The sequence below is a fragment of the Mytilus californianus genome, unplaced genomic scaffold (genome assembly GCF_021869535.1).
Source record: "Mytilus californianus isolate M0D057914Y unplaced genomic scaffold, xbMytCali1.0.p SCAF_54, whole genome shotgun sequence".
NCBI classification, from domain to species: Eukaryota; Metazoa; Mollusca; class Bivalvia; order Mytilida; family Mytilidae; genus Mytilus; species Mytilus californianus.
The window spans coordinates 1-22,605 of NW_026262706.1; the positions used below are offsets into that span (position 1 = coordinate 1).

The window sequence follows — 22,605 nt, forward strand, 5'->3', positions numbered from 1 at the left end:
CCATGGCGTTTGTCAGTATGTCTTCGACTTATAAGTTTTACCAAGGATTTGTATAGTGAGATTGGTTTTATATAATCTGCATCTCTTGTGCTGTATTTTAAAATGTATTACAATTGCTGCATCTTTACACATTCATCAATACACCAAAAAATATGAATAAAGCTTTCGTATATATATAAATAAGGAGATGTGGTACGATTGGTAATGAAACAACTATCCGCCAGTTCAATTCAAAAACCTGATATAAGCAAGTGACTTACTTACTTACTTTTGTCAGAGAGATCTTGAATCTGAATTCAAGGATACGAAGTGGGAAGGGTTTAGAGGTGGATTAAGGTGAGGGCATGGGGGGCCGCCCCTTTTTTGGAAAAAAATTGGTTGATTATTTAGAGAATCAATGAAGCGGGCCCCCTCTTTATGCATGACAGTTAGTGCCTCCTTATGACATTTTTTGGATCCGCAACTGGTGAGGACTTCATAAAAAATTATTAAGTAAGTTTGTGTTTTGTGATAAATAATGTATTTAGACAGAAATAGGATAAAATAAACTACCGAAAGCTTAAGTATGGATGGGGGTTAACAGAATAGAGAATAACGGGCAAACAATAAAGATTAAAGAATAATGAAATGCTAAAATATGAGGAAAGAGAGTAATGAGCAAAAAGTGTAAGTTTGTAGAAATATAGCAAAAAAAAAATAAAGAACACAGAAAAACATAGTAAACTATCAATGTACTGGTTAATGTTCTCGAGGGATGACCCTATTACAGAGACATATATACACATATGTGTAAATATGTCTCTGTCCTATTACGTGTCAGTAACCTCCTCGACACGGTTCATTTTTACGGCGGCTCAGTTTTGTCTTAAGAATAAACATAATTGATAAGTTTCTTTCCCCTGCATATTTCGATCGCACTTGTAAATAGCACATTGGTCTCAAGACATTGGTTACAACACTTGCCGTCAGTACTCAAAATTGGAAAAATATTAAATAAGAAGGTATAGAAAATTAAATTAATGCACACACACTATTATCAACCACAGACATGATGTTTTTCTCAATTTGCCTAAATCGTTATTCCGCAATACAACGAGGGTGAAAACTCACCACTTTGAACACAGTCACAGTCACAGGCACCGGCATGCTGTGGACTTGTAAGTTTCTTGGGAAAAATTTGGTTGATTATATAGGGATCACTGAAGCATGACTGGAGCCGGCCCTCCCTTATGAAAAGTTCTGGATCTGCCACTGTATATTCATAAAATAAACCAACAAATTATCCAAAAGATGAATAATACTTAATACTTACGATCTAAGATTGATTATAAGTATACTTGAGTCGGTTTTACAAAAAAAAAAAAAACTTACAATTTATCGTAAGTATACTGTATTGTACATGACTTAATTACTATCAATATTATTTGTAAGTTTTTTTGTGAAACTGACTGCTGAATTGTTTTTCCATGCTTATGGTACATCTAAGTCGTATGCTTTTTTTAAAACCACCTCCAGGGTATAATGTCTGCTCGCCCATAGAATCTGTAGATATAGGAAGATGTGGTATGAGTGCCAATGAGACAACTCTCCATCCAAGTCACACAATTTATAAAAGTAAACCATTATAGGTCAAGGTATGGTCTTCAACACAGAGCCTAGTTTTGATCAAAAATGAAATATATTTATATTAATAGTCATGATAGTATACAGGTTAAATAATTTATTCATACATTATTAATTGACTGACTAGAATTATCATGATTATTGAGGAATTTGAACCATTCCTATTTTTAAAAAGGGACAAAAATAAAATTTATATATAATAACAGGGTGATACAAATGAGAGAAATTGTTTTCAATTAAGATAAATACATGGTTTTCAGTTGATTTTTAAAGCAGAGGCAGATTTAGTTTAAAGTTGGAAAAAATTGTTTGTACCAACAAAAATAAATACAGAAGTTAATCCAGAATTATGTGTTTATCATTTTTTTTTATGTTTAGGTTGCCAGCAAGATGAAAAGAAAAATGCAGTTCAAAAGTCAAAATGTGGATAAGCTGCGGTACAAAGTCCTACTTTTGCAGATTTTCATATTTTGCATGAATGAATTTGAAGTTTATATCCTGGAGGGCAGAGAAAGAAAAGAAACACTTCAGTTTTCCTGCTTCTGAAGGATAAATGTAAAACATCTTGTTTGGTAAGTTTTATGCTCTGTTATGATAGTGTTTGTGCATCCATCTGTCGTTCTCTAAATTGTATTCACTTTAAGTTTTTGGTTACAGTTCACCATGAACTTCAGTTAGTAACTTGTGGTTTTACATGTATATACTCAAAATTTAGTACTTTAAAATGTTCATGTATTTTTGTCGAGCCTGTAACTTTTGTCGCAGAAAGCTCGACATAGGGATATTGATCCGGTGGCGGCTATGGCGGTGGCGTTAGCAGTGGGCGTTAGCTAACTTCCTAAAAGCTTTATATTTTAGAAGGTGGAAGACCTGGATGCTTCATACTTTGTATATAGATGCCTCATGATACGAATTCTGTCTGAAACATGTCCATTGTCCTTGACCTCATTTTCATGGTTCAGTGACTACTTGAAAAAAAAGTTCAGATTTTTTGTAATGTTAATTTCTCTCATATTATAAGTAATAGGATAACTATATTTGGTATGTGCGTACCTTGCAATGTCCTCATGCTCGTCAGAGAGTTTTCACTTGACCTAGACCTCATTTCATGGATCAGTGAACAAGAACTTAGTCTTAGATGCATGATTTTTTTTATTAGTTGTTAGTGGCTTTGTACTAGCTGTCAGTAACTGCGAGTACTCTCAGATCTGTACTTAGTGTCTTTTTGTTGTTTGGATGTACAAGTACCCGGCCACGTCCACTTGTATTTGTAGTATTTGTATTTTTATCCATCTGATGAGTTAAGCCTCTTTCAACTGATTTTTTTGCGGTCGTATTTTGGTATGATGTTGTCGTCGGTGTCGTCGTTGTCCGAAGACACATTGGTTTTCGCACTCTAACTTTAGTTTAAGTGAATGGATCTCTATGAAATTTTACCATAAGGTTCAATACCACAAAAGAAAGGTTGGGATTGATTTTGGGGGTTATGGTACCAACAGTTAAGGAATTAGGGGCAAAAAATAAGCATTTTTGTAACTTCCAGACATAACTTGTGTGTTAGTGTATGGATCTCTGACATTGTACCACAAGGTTCCATATCACAAAGGGAATGCTGGGATTGGTTTTGGGGGGTAATTGCCTCAAAATATTAGGAATTAGGGGCCAAAAAAAGGGGCAAAAAACAAGCATTTTTCTAGTTTCATGACAATAACTTGTGTGTAAGTGTATGGATCTTTCTGAATTTGTACTACAAGGTTCCATATCACAAAGAGAAAGCTGGAATTGAGTTTTGGGGTAATTGCCCAAAACGTTTAGGAAAAAAGGGCCAAAAATAAGCATTTTTCTAGTTTCCAGACAATAACTTGTGTTCAAGTGTATGGATCTCTCTGAAATTGTACTGCAAGGTACCATACTACTAAGGGAAGGCTGGGATTGATTTTGGGGGTAATTGCCTCAAAATTTTAGGAATTAGGGGCTCTTGTGTAGAATTGTTGTCTCATTGGCAATCATACCACATCTTCTTTTTTATATTTAAGGTTAACTTTTGGTGGTCAAGTCCATATCTCAAATACTTTAAGCAATAGGTCTAGTATATTCTGTGTATGGAAGGACTGTAAGGTGTACATGACCAACTGGCAGGTGTCATCTGACCTTGACCTCATTTTCATGGTTCAGTGTATGAATCATTATTGAAGGCCGTACGGTGACCTATAGTTGTTAATTTCTGTGTCATTTGGTCTCTTGTGTAGAATTGTTGTCTCATTGGCAATCATACCACATCTTCTTTTTTATATTTAAGGTTAAGTTTTGGTGGTCAAGTCCATATCTCAGATATTTTAAGCAATAGGTCTAGTATATTCGGTGTATGGAAGGACTGTAAGGTGTACATGACCAACTGGCAGGTGTCATCTGACCTTGACCTCATTTTCATGGTTCAGTAGTTATAGTTAAGTTTTTGTGTTTTGGTCTGTTTTTCTTATACTGTATGCAATAGGTCTACTATATTTGGTGTATGGAATGATTGTAAGGTGTACATGTCTAGCTGGCAGGTGTCATCTGACCATGACCTCATTTTCATGGTTCAGTAGTCAAAGTTAAATTTTTGAGTTTTGGTCTTTTTTTCTAAAACTAAATGCAATAGGTCAACTATATTTGGTGTATGGAAACATTTTATGATGTACATGTCAGTCCCGCAGGTTTAATTTGACCATGACCTTATTTTCACGGTTCATTGCTCAGTGTTAAGTGTTTGTGTTTTGGTCTGTTTTTCTTAATCTATAAGCAATAGGTCAACTATATGTGTTGTATGGAAGGATTGTAAGCTGTACATGTCTGCCTGGCATGGTTCATCTGATCTTCACCTCATTTCCATGGTTCATTGGTCAATGTTTAGTTTTCTTGGTTAAGTCTGCTTCTTAGAAACTATAAGCAATACCGGTAGGTCAACTGTATTTAGTAATTTGAATGATTGTAAGGTGTACATATATTTCTTGTCAGGTTTATATGACCTTGAATTCATTTTCTTGGATCATGTTGAGTTTATGTGATAGTTGTAGTAAAGCTTTATATTTAGGACTATCAACATGATATCAATCATTAGTAAAGAAGGCGCCACATTTCAGTGTGTGCACTCTTGTGTATACATTAAACACCACATTTACTGTTTTTACCCTGATTTTGTGGATCACTGAACATAGAAATGTCATAATGTGAAATTATAGTACATTCTTAGGTTAAAGTTTTAGGTTAAGGTACATAGCTTACCATGAAGTTGAATTTCATGCACATGTTCATTATGTGGTGAATTTTTAAATTCAGTGCCAAAATAAGATTTTGAGCCTGATTACATGATTGACTAGACATTGACACATGCTAGTGTTTGCCAGGCATTGTGTCCTGTACTAGGAATTTGTCCTGTACTAAGAACTTTAATAGTACTCGCTGAGTATGGAGTTTTTTGTGAAAGTTTAATATTAGTGAGATTTTTGCATGACATCCTGTCAACTGCTTGTTGATCATGTTTATACATGTCTTAAAATTAATATCTGACACATTGGTGTTTTGTGAACTTGGAAATAAGTTATTTGATAGAATAATAATGTTTTGAGATTATCAAAATAAAAAATATCCCATTTTTACTACATTGTGTATTAATGATTAAGTATATAAAAAAGAAGATTTAGGATATATGTATAACCATATATAAAAATGAGACAGCAACCGAACAACACAAAAATAAGAAAAAAAAAACAATATAATTTTTTGTATCAATGTTATAATTTCCAACATGTCCAAAGAGTTCAATGTATTTTCTAATTGAAATAAAACACAAGTGGAACTCTTTCAGAACTTCAGAAGCTTAAAGAAGTGCTGTTTCTATTGTTGGCTTTCTGTATAATATATTGCAAATTCTTGTGAAAAATGGAATTTTATTGTAATTGCCTAAAGTTTTAACATTGATCTATATATATATAACTGGGGAAAATACCCAAATGTTATAAAGAAGAATACATAAATTGATTGTTATATAATATTAGAATAGGAAGATGTGGTATATTGCTAATTTGACAACTCTCCATCAGAGACCAAAGGATGTAGGAGGTTAGCAACTGATGACACTGGACAACCTTCAACAATCAGTAAAATTCATACCGCATAGCTATTTTTATTGAAAATCATATGTTCTTGCTACATGTATGTATACATTTTTTTATTATCCATAACTTCGGATTTTATTGGTTCTTTTTCAGAAGGATTGGAATTCATCACTGAGAATAGAAGGAGAAAACACAGAAACAAGACCAAAATAAATTCAAAGACAAAAGTCAGATCAGTTATTATTTTCATCACTCAGCCAATGAATTGCAGTTCTATTAAATATCTAAAGATATTAAAACCACAATAATGACAATGTTCTGTGCTGAATGGCAAAAAAGTGGACTATACATTACGATCACACAATGCTGGATGATAAGAAACTATTAATTTTTTGGGTGGAGGGATATCCTGAAAAAAAAATAGATTTATGTAAAAAGCTACTAGTATGTTAAGCCTATTAATAGAGTTTTCATTGATTTCAAATGGGAAAAAATTGTGTTTCAAAAAAGTGTTCTAGAATTCATAAATAAACATATATTGATACTTACATTATCTGCTTTGTTGTTTAAAAGTTTAGTTTTGAACAGTTATAGAACAATATAATTGCATTAACATTTCCAAGGAAAAAAAAGATATTCAACTAAAAAGATTCATCTTAAAACAATTTACTACCAAACAGAATTCATTGTAACATACACATTTATTTACTGTATATTTATAATTTGAATCATAGGATTTTATTTTGTCCCATGGGATATTAAAAATCCCATGGGATAATTATAGTCCCATGGGATTTTTTTTGTCCCATGGGACTACAATTATCCCATGGGACCCAAAAAAATCCCATGGGATTTAACCAAAATCCCATGGGATAATGGTCAATCCCATGGGATTTGCCTTATCCCATGGGATATTGAAAATCCCATGTTTTTCTAAATCAAATTACAAAATATATATAATAATAACAGCAGAAAAGCAATAAAATTATTGAATCCCATGTAATTCCGCACATTTTGGTTATTTACACGACACTGTAGGTCTAAGGAGAGGCGGCGGCAGATTTGCAAATGAGTGTTTTGCAAATTAAAAGTGTCCAGTTTTTTTTCTGCACGCATTAATGCTAATTTGATGTTTTTTATGATTTTTTGTATTCTTAATATTTGTTTAATTCATTACTAACAAAGAGACCAATATAACTTGTCATTACCGAAAAAAATAAATCTTATAATAGATAAATACATGCGATGTATATACATGTTTACAAACAGAGTGAGTTATGACGAGATTTCTAAAGAAGACAACTGAAAGCAATTTCATATTTCCTACCGTTGAGTCAAAATGCATCTACATGCTAGAAGAGAAGGCTTTGAAGACCTTTATTTTGGCTTTGCCATTTTTGCTTTAATATTTTATAACAATAGATCGTTGCCCATGTATATATTTTCAATTAATGGAGGCGACCTCTTCCTGGCTAATTAGTTTTCTCTCGAAATATTCTGTCGTAAAGTTTTCAGAAATATTTTTCGGTCAAAATAGGGACGTTAAAATCCGATGTCTTGTGTAGAGAAAGTGTCATGCTCTGTATACGTTGAGAACCCTTGTTATTAATCCTAGATAGGTCATATGTGGGCTGTTAGAAGGCAAAATATATGTCCCTATCCAATATAGCCTCTTTTTCCCGTTGCAGTCTAAATTTCCCCGACCGTCATTCCTGTCGGCCTCGATTACAAGACCTTCCTATTGTATGAACTGTAAATTTGTTCTTGTCCTGAACATGCAGACAATATTTTCCACTTGACGTTAATCAACCAACAATCAATCCACCAACTATCTAATTCTTTATCCGGATTTGGTGATGCTTTAGGGTTAAATTATACTAAAAGTCTTTATTAGATTTTGAATTTTCAATTGTACCTTGGTTGGTTTAGTTTCACGATTATTTACCCCTGATACTAACAACTGTTTAGTTAAGGTGTTCAAACAATTGTGTTTCAGGATATCTTCCTTATTTACTTAGAGGAAAGACATTTTCCAACGATCAAGTGTTCGCGTTTGATTTTGTTCTGTTCCCGTTAATCTAGTAAGAATAGTAAGTGATCCAGTGCATATTTGTACGACACATCAACCAACGGGAAAAAAAAACGATCAGAGTGTTTTCTAAATACTACTGGGAGCATTATAGCGTGTTCTATGCATTAAATTTTGAGTAAAAATTATTCTTCACACAAAAAACAACAGATAAGTCAGGAACCTGTTGTTCAGTGGTTGTTGTTTGTTGATGTGGTTAATACCTTTGGTATAGGTTTGACCTATAATTGTTTTCTTTTTACACATTGTGACTTGGATGGAGAGTTGTCTCATTGACACTCATATCACATCTTATTTCTAGATAAAAAAAAACAATAAAAAACTCGACTTGCATTTTAACATACGGTCTCCAACAGGAGAATAATGTATAGATAAGAAACAAATATGAATATAACAACGACTTGTCATATAGGTAGCTTTATTTTTGAGTATGGTTCATACAGCAACCGCATAAAAAAGGAAAAATCAAATTTTGTTCGAGCCATGTGTTTTAAAGATTTCGTGAACAAATTTTGCCACTGGACGTGGAACAACAAACAATCCTTCAATCCAAATTTTGACATGTTTACTGGGTGTGGATTGGTATATCGGGCGATGAATATATAGCAGGAGACGCTCACACTGGCATTGCATCCCGTCTCGCTCCTCATTTTTTGTTTATGCTCGTTTTGTATATTGTTGGAAAGGATCTGAACATCGGTAAACTACTGTTGCCCAAAAAATAATGTTCCCGACATCAAAGATTGCGTGTTTTAACACAGTCTGTTAACAATACTGGTCGAGTACATATTATCGTTTTCTTGTTGAGTTACTCTCCAGCACCAATTAATGACCGCACATTTTATGTGGAGGCTATAATTCTACAAAATCTTTTTTTCTTTTGCTAAGTGCAAGTCTATGGGACAGAGTAACGCATGTGACAGTTTTCCTATGAACACTATAAACACCGTGTACATTAAAATTTTAATAAAGAATGATCAGAAAGTGTCATCAAAGTCATAATAGTTAATTTAATATATCGAGTTTTGTATGATGAATCATTACCTTCACTCATCGATATGACAGGTAGACATAACCTTTTATTTTTACCATGTACTATTCAGATAAATCATATTTTAAGTTGTTCCAAAATTCTCATATAGACGCTTCAATTAAACCTTTATATATAAAATTATCCTGTATTGCATACCCTGAAAAAAAACCTTGTTAATAACAGGTCATTTAATTTCACGTTAAGATATATTGATGATTTTCTTCCCATTAACAATCAAAACTTTTCTGATTGGGTTCCATTAATATTTCCTTCAGAACTAGAAATTAAATAAACAACAGACACGGCTTCCTCCGCCTCATGTTTAGACTTATACTTTGAATTTGACATTAGCGGTCATGTCAGTACCAGAATATATGACAAACAAGACGATTTTAAATTTAAAATTATAAATTTCCCCCACCTTAACAGCAATATGCCAACATCACCTGCATATGGGATATACATTTCCCAACTCATTCGGTATTCAGCAGCTTGCGGCTGCTACTCAGACTAAATAAAAGTTGATGAACCAGGATTATGTCCAAGAATGTCTCGTTTTTTTTCTGAAACAGGCCATTGAAAGATACCAAGACCTAGTTGATAAATATATATTAACTTTACAAATGATACATGATGGTCTTACAGTATAGATTCTCGGTACTATCATCTTCATTACGTGTTATAGTGTTCTTTTTATTTGCCATTGTATATTATTAAACTTTACTGTTTAGTCCAGGTTTGGTAATATACTTTTGACATGGCTCGGTATTTATACATCCCGCCACATTGTGTTATTGTACTTTGGTTTGTATTCTTGTCTTTCATTTTTCCTTATGTACTTGATCTGTAGAATGTTCATATGCCATTCTGTTTTTATTTGTGGAACTAGTTATTTGTTCTTATTGTGATACACATTGTTGTCAAGATAGTGGAATTCTAGGCGACTTGCATGAACGTGAGAGGTTTAGCTAGCTATAAAAACAGGTTTAATCCACCATTTTCTACATAAGGAAATGGTAGTACCAAGTCAGGAATACAACAATTGTTTTTAATTCGTTTGATGTGTTTGAGCTTTTATATTTGCCATTTCCGTTTGGAGTTTGCCATGGAGTTCGTGATTTTTGTTATTTTACCTTTTTCGCATATCCTGTTTACTATCCCAATGCATGTTTAAATATACGGACGCATGATCAAATGTGTATAGAATGCTTTTTTTTATTACTTATTACGAAATATGCTTTAACTTGTGGAGATTGTACTAAAAGTATTGAATATTAAGATTCACAATTGGTAGTTTTAATTGTCATGCATTCTTAATTTTATACATGTATCTTTTCATATGAGATTTAACAATAACTATCATATTTGTGGTCTGCATCATCATAACATCAGGTTGAAGCAAAATTGGACTTAGAAGTTTCAGCGTGATGGCTGGTAAGTTGTATATAAACTGAAATAAAAGTTAATGGGATGAATGTCAATAAAGCAACTATCGATAAAATAATAAAAGCCCCGCCCCCCTAAAAAATATCTTTTATAAAAGACCTGACTCATATCGATACACAGATTAAAAAAGCTTAAAAAAAACACTTTGTGTAGAGGGCCGTATGATTGCCTACAATTGCTTACATCAACTTCATTTGAACTCCTGTAGATAGTTGTCTCATTGGCAATCATACCTCATCTCCTTATATTCCCTTACTAACGTCTACTTCATTATTTTCTGATTAGTTTCTTATTGGATTTGCGGTTATACTTCCCTCATTTTAATATTTTTATAAAGAAACAAAGTACCAATCTAAGATTATTCAGTTACTGAAAGCTAGTTCATAGCCAAAAACTAATAAAATCATACATCCTAGACAACATATATATCCTAGACAACATGTATATTCAAGACAACATATATATCCAAGAAATATATGTATCCAAGACAACATACATATCCAAGACAACATATATGTTTAAGACAACATATATATGCCAGATAACATATATATATATATATCAGTATACATCAAATGGACGTCATATGCAATGATGTTGATGTTGATGTTAATTGTTAATTGTAAATTAATCCAACGATTACATTGAGTCATAACAATAACGATGTCAGGTAACATTAATTTTTGATCGGACATTACTTTAATGCGCACTTGTTAACTTTCAGAAATATAAAAGCGTCGACCATTACATAAGTAAGTTAATTCAGGGATCAGCTGAAGCCCGCCCTCGGGTTGGGAATTTTCGCGCTACGTTGATGACCCATTGGGGGCCCTGGACTGTTTTATGCTATTTGGTCGGGTTGTTGTCTTTTTAACACATTCCGCGTTTCCATTCTCTATTCTAATGTAAGACCTTCGCTTAAATACGGTGTATGGCTGCTCAACCAGTCTTCGAAATGAAATTTAAAAAAAAAATGCAATTATAGTGAATCAATCATTGAAAAAATAGTTAATATTTCTTCATTGTAAGTTACTTAAATATTGAATTTACCGACGAGTGTTTAAAATAAGGCATTACCACCAATGGTGCGCACAAAAATACAAAAGTAAACGACATATTTTCGAAATAACGTTTTCCGAAATATCTAATGTAACTAATCGGTTGTTTATTGAAAAAAATTGTCTTATTTTGTCCATAATGTTAAAAAAATTTGATATATGGAGGAAAGGAAGAAAAAAACAATATTTATACAAAATGTTGGTGTAAATTTCTATACATTTCAATTTTTTTTATATCAAAATATGTAATATTTTTCAAAGGCTACACTGTATCAATCGATAACTATGTATTCAATCTATTGTTATTTTTCTTTTAATTTTCTTCCGTAGAGTAACATTCTTATGTGTTTCTATTCTGTAATTGGTTTGTTCTTTTGTTCGTTTGTTGTTGTGCTGTAGCCCTTTTTGTATTTCCAATCTTTCATTTTTGCTTATGTGCTTTGTCTATATGCCATGTTTTTCTTTGTTGACATTTTTGTTTGTTTTTATATTGATTAAGATTATATAACACAATGTTGACTGCTGTACCCCTATTGTTGACATTTTTACCTATTATGTGTGTTTGTTTTGTACACACATTGTTGTCAATATAATAGAATTTTATATGACAGTCAGTGAGAGGTTTAACTAGCTATAAACCAGGTTTAAACCAAAATTTTCGACATTACGAAATGCCTGTACCAAGTCAGGAATACGACAGTTGTTTTCAATTCGTTTGATGTGTTTGCTGTTTTGATTTTGCCATTTGATAAGGGACTTTTCGATTTGAATTTCCCTTGGAGTTCGTTATTTATGTTATTTTTGTTATATTACTTCTTGTTTTTTTTATGCCTACTTGTTTTTCTTTTGTGATAATTTAGTTAACCAACGTATAAGATATATTTAACAACCTATAGCTATTGACATCATACATTGTTAAAATAACATCGAAACAGATACATTTTGGCAAAATAAAATTAGCCAACAACTATTTTTAAAGGCTCATGATTGTAAACCAAAGTATGTTCGAACATAATCCATTAAACGTAACGATATGTTTAAGAGGCAAGTGATTTTATCAATGAGATAATAGCTTAAATCTTTTAGAAGGCACAATTATGAATAAAAGAAAAAATCGGGAGAAACAAAGTGTCAGTCAAAATTCGTATAAGTCGAAGAGAAAACATCGCATGGCTAAAATGAAAAACAACATTTTAAGGTCTTGGTTTGATTTGTTTCAGAAATTATAGAATTAATGCCTGGTTCGACGGATACAGACTGGATTATGGTGAACATTTTATTCAAATTCATTTTTTTATGTTTTATTGTAAACTCCAATGAAGCCAAAAACGAATTAAATGTTACAGCAGAAATAAAATTTATAAAAGTACGTGCTGGTTCAACAACTGAATACTTCATGTCCATGGTAGTTTAAACAGAGAAGCAGACGATACTAAAGGGATATTCAAACTTACAAGCAGAAGACAAACATACGACTTTAACTATGGCGAAAAGACAACCACCGCATACAAATGTAACCATTGAGTAACACGAGTCCTACAAAAAAAATACGGGGATGATGTCAAGTCCTCTATAATAATATGCACACTCAGTTCCATAGCGACGACCTAACATGTTGTCATTATCTTAAAATATACAAATAAATGCACAATAAAAATAACGCCTCTTTCCTTAGTAATCACATGTTTATCTGTACAATTTAGTGACGCACCACGTGCATTTAACATTCAACATTGATTTGTCTCTTAGAACAGAAATGAAATCGTTATTATAATTTAAAAAAAATAGTTCTTTAAATAAACAAATTGAGCGAAAAATTATTGAACAAGTGACCAAACTTCTGCATACTAATATAATGATAAGTCATAAAACATATAGCTTTAAAGTTCATTTGTAGGGGTTTTGTGATTTATCTCCTTCGTATTTTTTTAAACCAAAATAGATTTGCAATATTTAATAGAAACTTTACTATATTGTTTAATGTTAACAGGAGAGAGATATCCTTTTAATATAAGTAAAGAAAAACCATCTCTATCGGGAATTTCTTTGAAGTAAAACTATATTGTCTACTGTTTGCCTTAAAATAAACTATTTCATTAAACTGCATCAAGTTATCTCTTAAACGTTCGTAACAGATTTTCGATTACCAAATATTTTTGGCTCAAACCTCACCAAAGGGACATTATTTTTCAAAATGCACATCTGGTGCAATAAGATTTGTACCGTTAAAGATATTACAGATGATCAATAGATGTGGGGTTATTTCATATCATTTATTTCCAAAGTTTTCACGCACCGTCTTGATAGAGATGCATGTATGTCTTTTCCAGGAATCGGAATCTGAAGATGAGGGTCGTCGAAAAACACAGAACTTGGTAAGTACATCCCACCCTAAATATCTTTGAAATATCAAAATTTTAAATAAAACAATAGTTATTTAGTCAATTTAAATACAAATGATGTTCAGGCACTTTTTTCCCAACCTGGGTAATACTAAATACTTTAAAACATTTCAACCATTCCTGGCCATCATTTATTCTATCGTCTGACGGATTGACTTTCAGCAATGAAAGAACCATTCCTGGTATTCATTTTTTTCTATCGTCTAACGGAAAGACTTTACCACTTATTTCTATCTAGCGTCTGACGGATTGACTATTCTAATCGGTTATCAGGCCATTAGTTTTCTCGTTTGATTTGTTTTATATTTGTCATTTCAGTGCTTTTTATAGCTTACAAGGCTGTATGGGTCTTGCTCATTGTTGAAGGCCTTACGATGATCTATAATTGTTAGCTTCTTTGTTTTTTAATCCCTGGTGGAGAGAAGTCTCTTTTGCAATCATACCACATCTCTTTAATTTTTATTTAGTACAGAACTGACTACAAATGGACGACTGAACTCATAGATGAACCATATTACCAAACTATTCATTCATGTATAGACCTGAGCATTGTATTGTTATGTTTCTTTGGCTGCGTCAGTCCATGAGCTAATAATATTAACATAGTAGAATAACGTGTTGTTAAATGGTATTTGTTAAATCATTTTTGCTGCCTGAATTAAAGATATGACGGAATGAAACAATTCAAAAGAAAAATATGGTTCATTAATATAAAAGGTATAAACAAAATAGAAGATTGCATACAGCTACACACGTCAACCATAAAATAACAATATCTTAAGACAGACACATAAATAGGACGTTAACCGCATTATAACAGTATCATGGGACAGAAAATAAATAGGACGTCAACCACAGATTAACAGTCTCCTAGGTCAGGCACATACATTGTTTAGCCGAGTGTAAATTGTATGTGAGGGCTCCACTCTCACTTACCTGCAAGACCGTTGTAATTGCACAACATAATAACAACCTGTTACAATCAGTTGGATAGGACTTTTTTAACTAATCATTAGCACAATCACTAAAAAATAAACCATAAAATTACAATATATAAGAGGACTTGGTATTTAAAACCTTCAACTTATAAATAAACCAAGTGTACAAAGACATACATTGATTGGTTTTACCAACTTTATATTGAAAAAACTTCTTTTAATTTCTTGTCATATATGATGTAGAAATTCTCTCAACAAAATATAATCAAGACCAAATTTTTTTCAATAAATTCAATTATTGCTTAACTTTTGGTGTAATTTTATGTTGTAACTTTGGTGTTACACAAAAGCCATAACAAACGTTATACTAGTATATTGTGACCCTTGTTCGTACTTTTAAGCTTAAATTTAAAATAAGTTGGATTTACGATTTAGAGAGAAATTCAGTAAAGGAGAATATTCCTAATTTGGTAACAGATAGAAGTGTGTCCTTAGATGTGCTGTAATAAATAAATGCAACACAACGTTGCCCATTTGAATTTTCATCATTTGTAGAAAATTTTCATCAACAGAATTCAGTAGATATAGATAAAACCTTGACCTTTTTAATAATATGTTCTCATAAACTATGGAGATTGTTGACCCTTCTGAATGTCTCTGATAAAAAAATAAGTATTTATGTTGTTTTAATAGCCTTATGTTGTAATGTTTAAGCTTATATATTTTAAACAGGAAATTCAAGGCCATACAAGTGTGCTGTCAGAAAAAAAGTATTGAAATTGTTTTAACAGCTTTTTGTAATGTTTAAGCTTATTTATTTTAAACAGGAAATTCAAGGCCATAAAAGTGTTGGTGGGAGGATGTTACATTGTAAAACCTTCTATGGTTACAAAATTACAGATTTAAAAAGACAGTATATTGAAGGTATTGGATATACTTATATATATTATAAATATATGGTGGGTTTGAATTGCAATTATATACTTGCTCTATTTCTCTGAGCTTTCAACCATTTAGATTGACATCTTTCTTTGTCCGACTATTCTGAAACACAGTAGATGCTATAAATGACATGGCAATGATACATCTCGGCATTTCATCTTTTTTATTGACCTTACATGATGAAAATGTTTTTCACTTTTACATGAGATTTTTAATTGAGCTGAGAAGACAATTGCTATACATGGTTATATTACACTACTAGCATATGAAAATAAACAGCAACAATATATTTAGATTGCGCTTGCAAGTTCTTGTCCTTCCGTCAGCGGGATTTTCTGCGACACAAGAGATGATTTCAGCTTCCCAATTGTGAACTTTCCAATTTTATGCAGCAACATTCCAGCAGCAACTGCATACGGAGTATATATCTCCCAGTTGATACGATATTCCAGGGTTGTATTTCCTATCATGATTTCCTTGGTAGAGGGTTGCTGCTCACAAGGAAGCTTTTAAACCAAGACTGCCCTACAGATATGTTCCAATTGTCGTAACTACAATCTCGGCCCCTTTTCCCCGAATTTGACATACCGAATTAGACGTATCACTTGTTTTGTACTGACATTAGCAACACGAAGGGTGCCACATGTGGAGCAGGATCTGCTTATAATTCCGGATCACATGAGATCACCCCCAGTTTTTGGTGGGGTTTGTGTTGCTCAGTCTTTAGTTTTCTAAGTTGTGATTTGTGTACTGTTTTTTGTCTGTGTGGCTTTTTCTTTTTTTTGCCATGGCGTGTTCGGTTTATTTTCAACTTGTGAGTTTGAATGTTTTTTTGTTATCTTTCGCCTCTCTTTTAAATCGGTTTTATATTAAAAAATGGAATATAATGTGCTTTGTTAATTGTCCAAGAGATTGGACAAAGTGATTTGATACATTACAAAAGTCTTTGACTTATTTGTACTGAAGGGTTCAAACAGTGTTATTCTTTACAAAGTTTTATTTAAAAAGAGTAACTTAACAATGATATATGTTCTAGAGGAACATTTCCAATTGTAAATAAAGCATAATTGATTGGGCAAATGTATTGTAGTATATAAGCAAACCAAACTGCATTTTACGAAAATTCAAAATGGATTATAAAAAATATGAAAGGATATTTATAATTCAAGATTAGGATGGAAGCCACTGTGGACAGTTTATATAATTACAATACTGAAGAAACATTTGCAATTTTTAATTATTATCAAAAGTTGAAGTTTCCGTACAAACTTAGTAAATTACAACACTAGGAACAGTAGACTGCCTGTTATATTTTGACTTACATACTTCTTACATTTGTGGAAAGTCTATGACAAACGAGACGATTTCAATTTCGAAACTATAAATTTCTCCCACCTTAACAGCAATTTACAAACTTCAACGCATATGGAATATACATTTCCCAACTCATTCGGTATTCAAGAGCTTACAGCTGCTACTCAGTTTATAAAACGTCACCAGTGGCTGAGCAGAAAAGTAAGGAATCAGGTTGATGTCAAAGAATGTCGCGTCCTTTTTAAAAAAAAAAATCCATCGGAAGATACCAAGACCTTGTTGATAAATATTCCTTTTCACCTTCACAAATAATACATGATGGTCTTGAAGTGTAGATTCTAGTTACTGACGTTGTTTATCATCTCAATTACGTGTAACATTGTTCTTTTTATGTGTCTTTGTATATTTTAAACCTTTACTGTTTAGTCCATTTTTGGTAATATCCTTTTGGCGTGGCTCGGTATTTATACATCCCTACATTGTATTATTGTGGTATGGTCATATTTGTATTCTTGTCTTTCATTTTTGCTTATGTACTTTGTCTATAGAGTATCTATAGTCCATTTTGTTTTTCTTTGTTGACAGATTTGTTTTTTTTTTATAGTGATTGCGATTAGACCACAATATTGACTGCTGTACCCCAATTTTTGACATGTATATCTATTTTGTCTGATTGTTTTGCTCACACATTTTGTTGGCAATTCCATTGAGTTCTATGCGACTGTCATATAAGTTAGAGGTTTAGCTAGCAATATTACCAGGTTTAATCCACCATTCTACACAAGGAAATGCCTGTACTAATTCAGGAATATATCAGTTGTTTTTCATTTGTTTGATGTGTTTGAGCTTTTAATTTTGCCATTTGATAAGGGACTTTCCGTTTTGAAATTTTATTGGAGTTCGGTATTTTTGTTATTTTACTTTTTATGAAAATTCAAGCTATTCATACTAGTTGTAATTTGTTTTTGTTATTTTTTATAATGAAATATTATAAAGTACATTGAAGTCATTTTCTTAACTGTTTGGATTCACTTTACCACCTACAAAGAGTCCTCAAGAATATTTAGATAATATACACGTGTTTTAGTTGATTAATCTTTATATTTCTAGGCGATTGTGGTATGTGTATAGTTGAGTTCGGAGATGGATTCGCACAGAAAAAGGTAGAGGTTTTGTTGTTTCTTAATAATGTTCACCGAAAACGAATGTTATAAATCCTGCATTTGATTAAAATACAATTTTAAAGTCTGTTGGTAATCTTAAATGATAGTCCTGAGAATAAAAATGACAACTGGATTTACCGTATATCGGGGTTTTTTTCGCGTGTGATTAATTTTCGCTTTATTCGCAGCTACTAAAAAACGCGAAAATTTGACCCGCGTAAATTTCACTGCAAATTGAAAGATTTATCGTTGTTCGACAGTTTCATACATTATACTGTAAATTACCGAGTCTTTTGTGTTCTTCGACGGATCTAAAGAATGGGCATACTTAATTAAGATCTCTGTTTTCATAATAATTATATCGATTAATCATACATTCCACACCTTTTGACAACGCAGCAATCAGTGACATGTTAAATAAAATTGAGAATGGAAATGGGGAATGAGAATGGAAATGGAGAATGTTAATCTATTGATTTGTGTCATAATCCGAACATTTTGCATGTAATGTAAAAATAAAATGAAAATAATTCACATTTACATGGATTTTTGTATATCTGTAATGATCAAAACCTTCAAGTTTTAGCATGCTCCAATGCACATAATTTACGTTCCATAAAAGTTCTCTGAATTATGTGTATTTTTGTTTGTATTAGTCATATTTATTTGTATTCGATTTCTTGTCAGTTACACAAGTTTATGTTGTTTACATCTTTATCAATACGATATAGTTATTTTTTCGCGTGTATTTCTCATTCAGCAAAAATTATACACAGTGTAAATTTAACCTGCCCATTTTGTCATCATATCATGAAAAAAAGGCCGACGCGGTATATGTAAGACAATATACATAAAAGTAATATGACACAAAGTACAACCTTACAGAGAAGACATGAGGCAAAAATGAGCACCATCCGTTCCGCGGGTCATGAATTTATAGTTTTAAAATGAAAATGTAACATAGAAAATGAAAGAAAAATTCACAAAATCATCGTTACGTAAAATATGTAATGAAAAACATGAAATAAAAATTGTATTGCTATAAAACCAAAAACTTAGTTCAATATACCATGTTCTTGTAGAGTCTGTCTGGTTAAATTGATTGATTGATTGATGATTGCTTTACGCCTCATCAGCACAAAACGGCTATATCGCGGCAAGAGCTATTCAAATATTATAATATATATATATATAATTGTTTTTGATCAGACATGAAGTCCTTCAATTTACTAAAACTTTAGTTTAAAGCGAAAATACTTATTTACAAATAAAAATTCATCAACTAGATAACATGATAAAAACTTAAAATCATTTTAAACTAATGCAACAAATTCATATAGCATAAACGATTCGTTGAAATTCTTCACGCACGTTTTAGACCCATACGTTCTTAATGGTAAAACATTGTAGGTTAACAAAATACACATCCAGTAATGTCAAAGATACCCGTTCACGTCTACTTAATTTGACATAGTACAAGATCACCTGTATGAATGTGTGAGCTCTATTAACACACACAGACCTCATTGTTATATCACATTTTGAGAAGGGACTGACACTGATGAAGGCTATTTGTTGGTCCGAAATATCTGTCAATACGATTTCATTCCATCTTTTTTATATCTTTATCTTTTATCAATATCGTTGCACAAATCCTAAAACTTATATATATAGGAATACGTGACTTGGCTGCTGGATCCCGTTTTTTGTCACGATAACAAATTATGTCTGTTTGGGTTGCTAATCCAATTTTTGTCGAGCCTGCGACTTTTGTCGCAGAAAGCTCGACATAGGGATAGTGATCCGGCGGCGGCGGCGGCGGCGGCGGCAGCGGTTAGCTAACTTCTTAAAAGCTTTATATTTTAGAAGGTGGAAGAGCTGGATGCTTCATACTTTGTATATGGATGCCTCATGTTACGAAGTTTCCGTCAGTCACATGTCCAATGTCCTTGACCTCATTTTCATGGTTCAGTGACTACTTGAAAAAAAAGTTCAGATTTTTTGTAATGTTAAATTCTCTCTTATTATAAGTAATAGGATAACTATATTTGGTATGTGCGTACCTTGCAAGGTCCTCATGCCTGTCAGACAGTTTTCACTTGACCTCGACCTCATTTCATGGATCAGTGAACAAGGTTAAGTTTTGGTGGTCAAGTCCATATCTCAAATACTATAAGCAATAGGTCTAGTATATTCGGTGTATGGAAGGACTGTAAGGTGTACATGTCCAACTGGCAGGTGTCATCTGACCTTGACCTCATTTTCATGGTTCAGTGGATATATTTAAGTTTTTGTGTTTTGGTCTGTTTTTCTTATACTGTATGCAATAGGTCTACTATATTTGGTGTATGGAATGATTGTAAGGTGTACATGTCTAGCTGGCAGGTGTCATCTGACCTTGACCTCATTTTCATGGTTCAGTAGTCAAAGTTAAGTTTTTGAGTTTTTTGGTCTTTTTTTCTAATACTATATGCAATAGTTCAACTATATTTGGTGTATGGAAATATTTTATGATCTATATGTCAGTCATGCAGGTTTTATTTGACCTTGACCTCATTTTCATGGTTCAGTGGTTAAAGTTAAGTTTTTGTGTTTTGGTCTGTTTTTCTTATACTGTATGCAATAGGTCTACTATATTTGGTGTATGGAATGATTGTAAGGTTTACATGTCTAGCTGGCAGGTGTCATCTGACCTTGACCTCATTTTCATGGTTCAGTGGTCAAAGTTAAGTTTTTGAGTTTTGGTCTTTTTTTCTAATACTATATGCAATAGTTCAACTATATTTGGTGTATGGAAATATTTTATGATCTATATGTCAGTCACACATGTTTTATTTGACCTTGACCTCATTTTCAAGGTTCATTGATCAGTGTTAAGTTATTGTTTTTTGGTCTGTTTTTCTTAAACTATAAGCAATAGGTCAACTATATTTGTTGTATGGAAGAATTGTTAGCTGTACATGCCTGCCTAGCATGGTTCATCTGACCTTGACCTCATTTTCATGGTTCATTGGTCAATGTTTAGTTTACTTGGTTAATGTTAAGTTGATGTGACAGTTGTAATAAAACTTTATATTTAGGACTATCAACATAATATCAATGATTAGTAAAGAAGGCGAGACATTTCAGCGTGTGCACTCTTGTGTTGATAAAGTGGAAGGTTTAGCTAGCTACTAAACCAGGTTAAACCCACTATTTTCATCCGAAAATGCTTGTTTCAAGGCAGGAATATGACTGTTGTTTTCCTTTCGTTCCGTTGTTTAATATAGTCGAGCGTTTGGTTTTGTCAAGTTATATGGACTTCAAATTAAGCTTGGAGTTTGGTATTTTTGATAAAATGTAATCATCAAAGATAGAAAAAATAGTTCTTAGAAAACAGTCTACAATGCAGATTAAGCATTGATAATTGACTGCCTAGTAACTAATGTTTTACTTTTTACTACTAGCGCTTTCCAAACAATGTATATCCGATACGATCATATTGCAATATATTCATCGTCATCATAATCTTCAGCATATGTTTTTAATAATCAATTTTCTCTCCCAATTTATTGCATCATAGAACTTTTATTTATAGATTGAGGTGATCTGTTGGGAATCGTTGCGGTTTGGAGACAAACGAAAGTTACACAAACCGTTGACGTGTCTCATATTTGCTAATCGAGAAGTAGATGACAGATTGAAACTAATGGAAGAAGTCATATCTTTTGCAAGTAAGTATATGCAAAGCTTTCTAAATTATTAGAACAAATTACAAATTGAAAAAAAAACAATGTCATGTGAATCAAAGGCAATGATTTTAAAATGTTTTGTAGGGAGTCATCTATTAGTGTTTAAATGTCTCCAACCACACTAAGTGTACAGGTGCACAGGGAACTACATGTTCCTTAGTCATATTGGTAGTCCTTTCCGGTTTTTTGGAGTTTTTTTGGGGGGTAGGGTTGGGGGGATGTAGTCACCTTCTTCGCGAATGAAAATAACACTTTTATAAAAGAGTACTTCATTAACTAGTTTATGTGATATCTTCGATACAAAAACACATGAAGATAACCTATTCAAATCAATACACGTGCATTTCGAGGAAACAAATTAAAAGAATTATTAAAGACAACAGATTTCTGTATTTTTTTACATTTTCTCTGATATTGCATCTAAAAATTTGCTTATTAAGTGAAAATTCAATGTAACCACCAAGTACTGTGTCTTGATATATTAAGTCAGATAAAAATATAACGGTATTTTACAGCTTTTTAGGAATAAAGGTCTAAAAATTCATGAAAAATCCGGAGTTCTTGAAATTATTTTCGATTTCTCTAATATTAGATACAATTATTTAATATGATGTCAACATTACCACCAAGTACACTGCCTTAAGATAAGATGCTCATATCAAATATATAATGGTATTTTATGACACTGTTAGGCAGGGTTTCACCTGATTCAATTTTCAGTTTGTCCACCTCTTTCGCCAAAATAATATATTTTTCGCCACTTTCATAA

At 32.3% G+C, this 22,605-nt stretch overlaps 1 protein-coding gene and 1 long non-coding RNA gene across 2 annotated transcripts in view; both read left to right on the plus strand.

Moving 5' to 3' along the window:
• Nucleotides 1–1,964: 1,964 nt before the first annotated feature.
• Nucleotides 1,965–6,270, plus strand: LOC127703884 (uncharacterized). The gene is made up of 2 exons (XR_007983101.1): nt 1,965–2,195; nt 5,874–6,270. It is a non-coding gene; the product is annotated as an uncharacterized LOC127703884 (long non-coding RNA).
• A 7,385-nt stretch (nt 6,271–13,655) lies between these two features.
• Nucleotides 13,656–22,605, plus strand: part of LOC127703883 (transient receptor potential cation channel subfamily M member 2-like) — a 42,462-nt gene continuing 33,512 nt past the window's right edge. Inside the window, exons 1-4 of the mRNA XM_052207954.1 lie at nt 13,656–13,721; nt 15,514–15,610; nt 18,053–18,105; nt 21,683–21,818. Coding sequence (XP_052063914.1) covers nt 13,656–13,721; nt 15,514–15,610; nt 18,053–18,105; nt 21,683–21,818 — 352 coding nt within the window. The remainder of the gene's footprint in view (nt 13,722–15,513; nt 15,611–18,052; nt 18,106–21,682; nt 21,819–22,605) is intronic.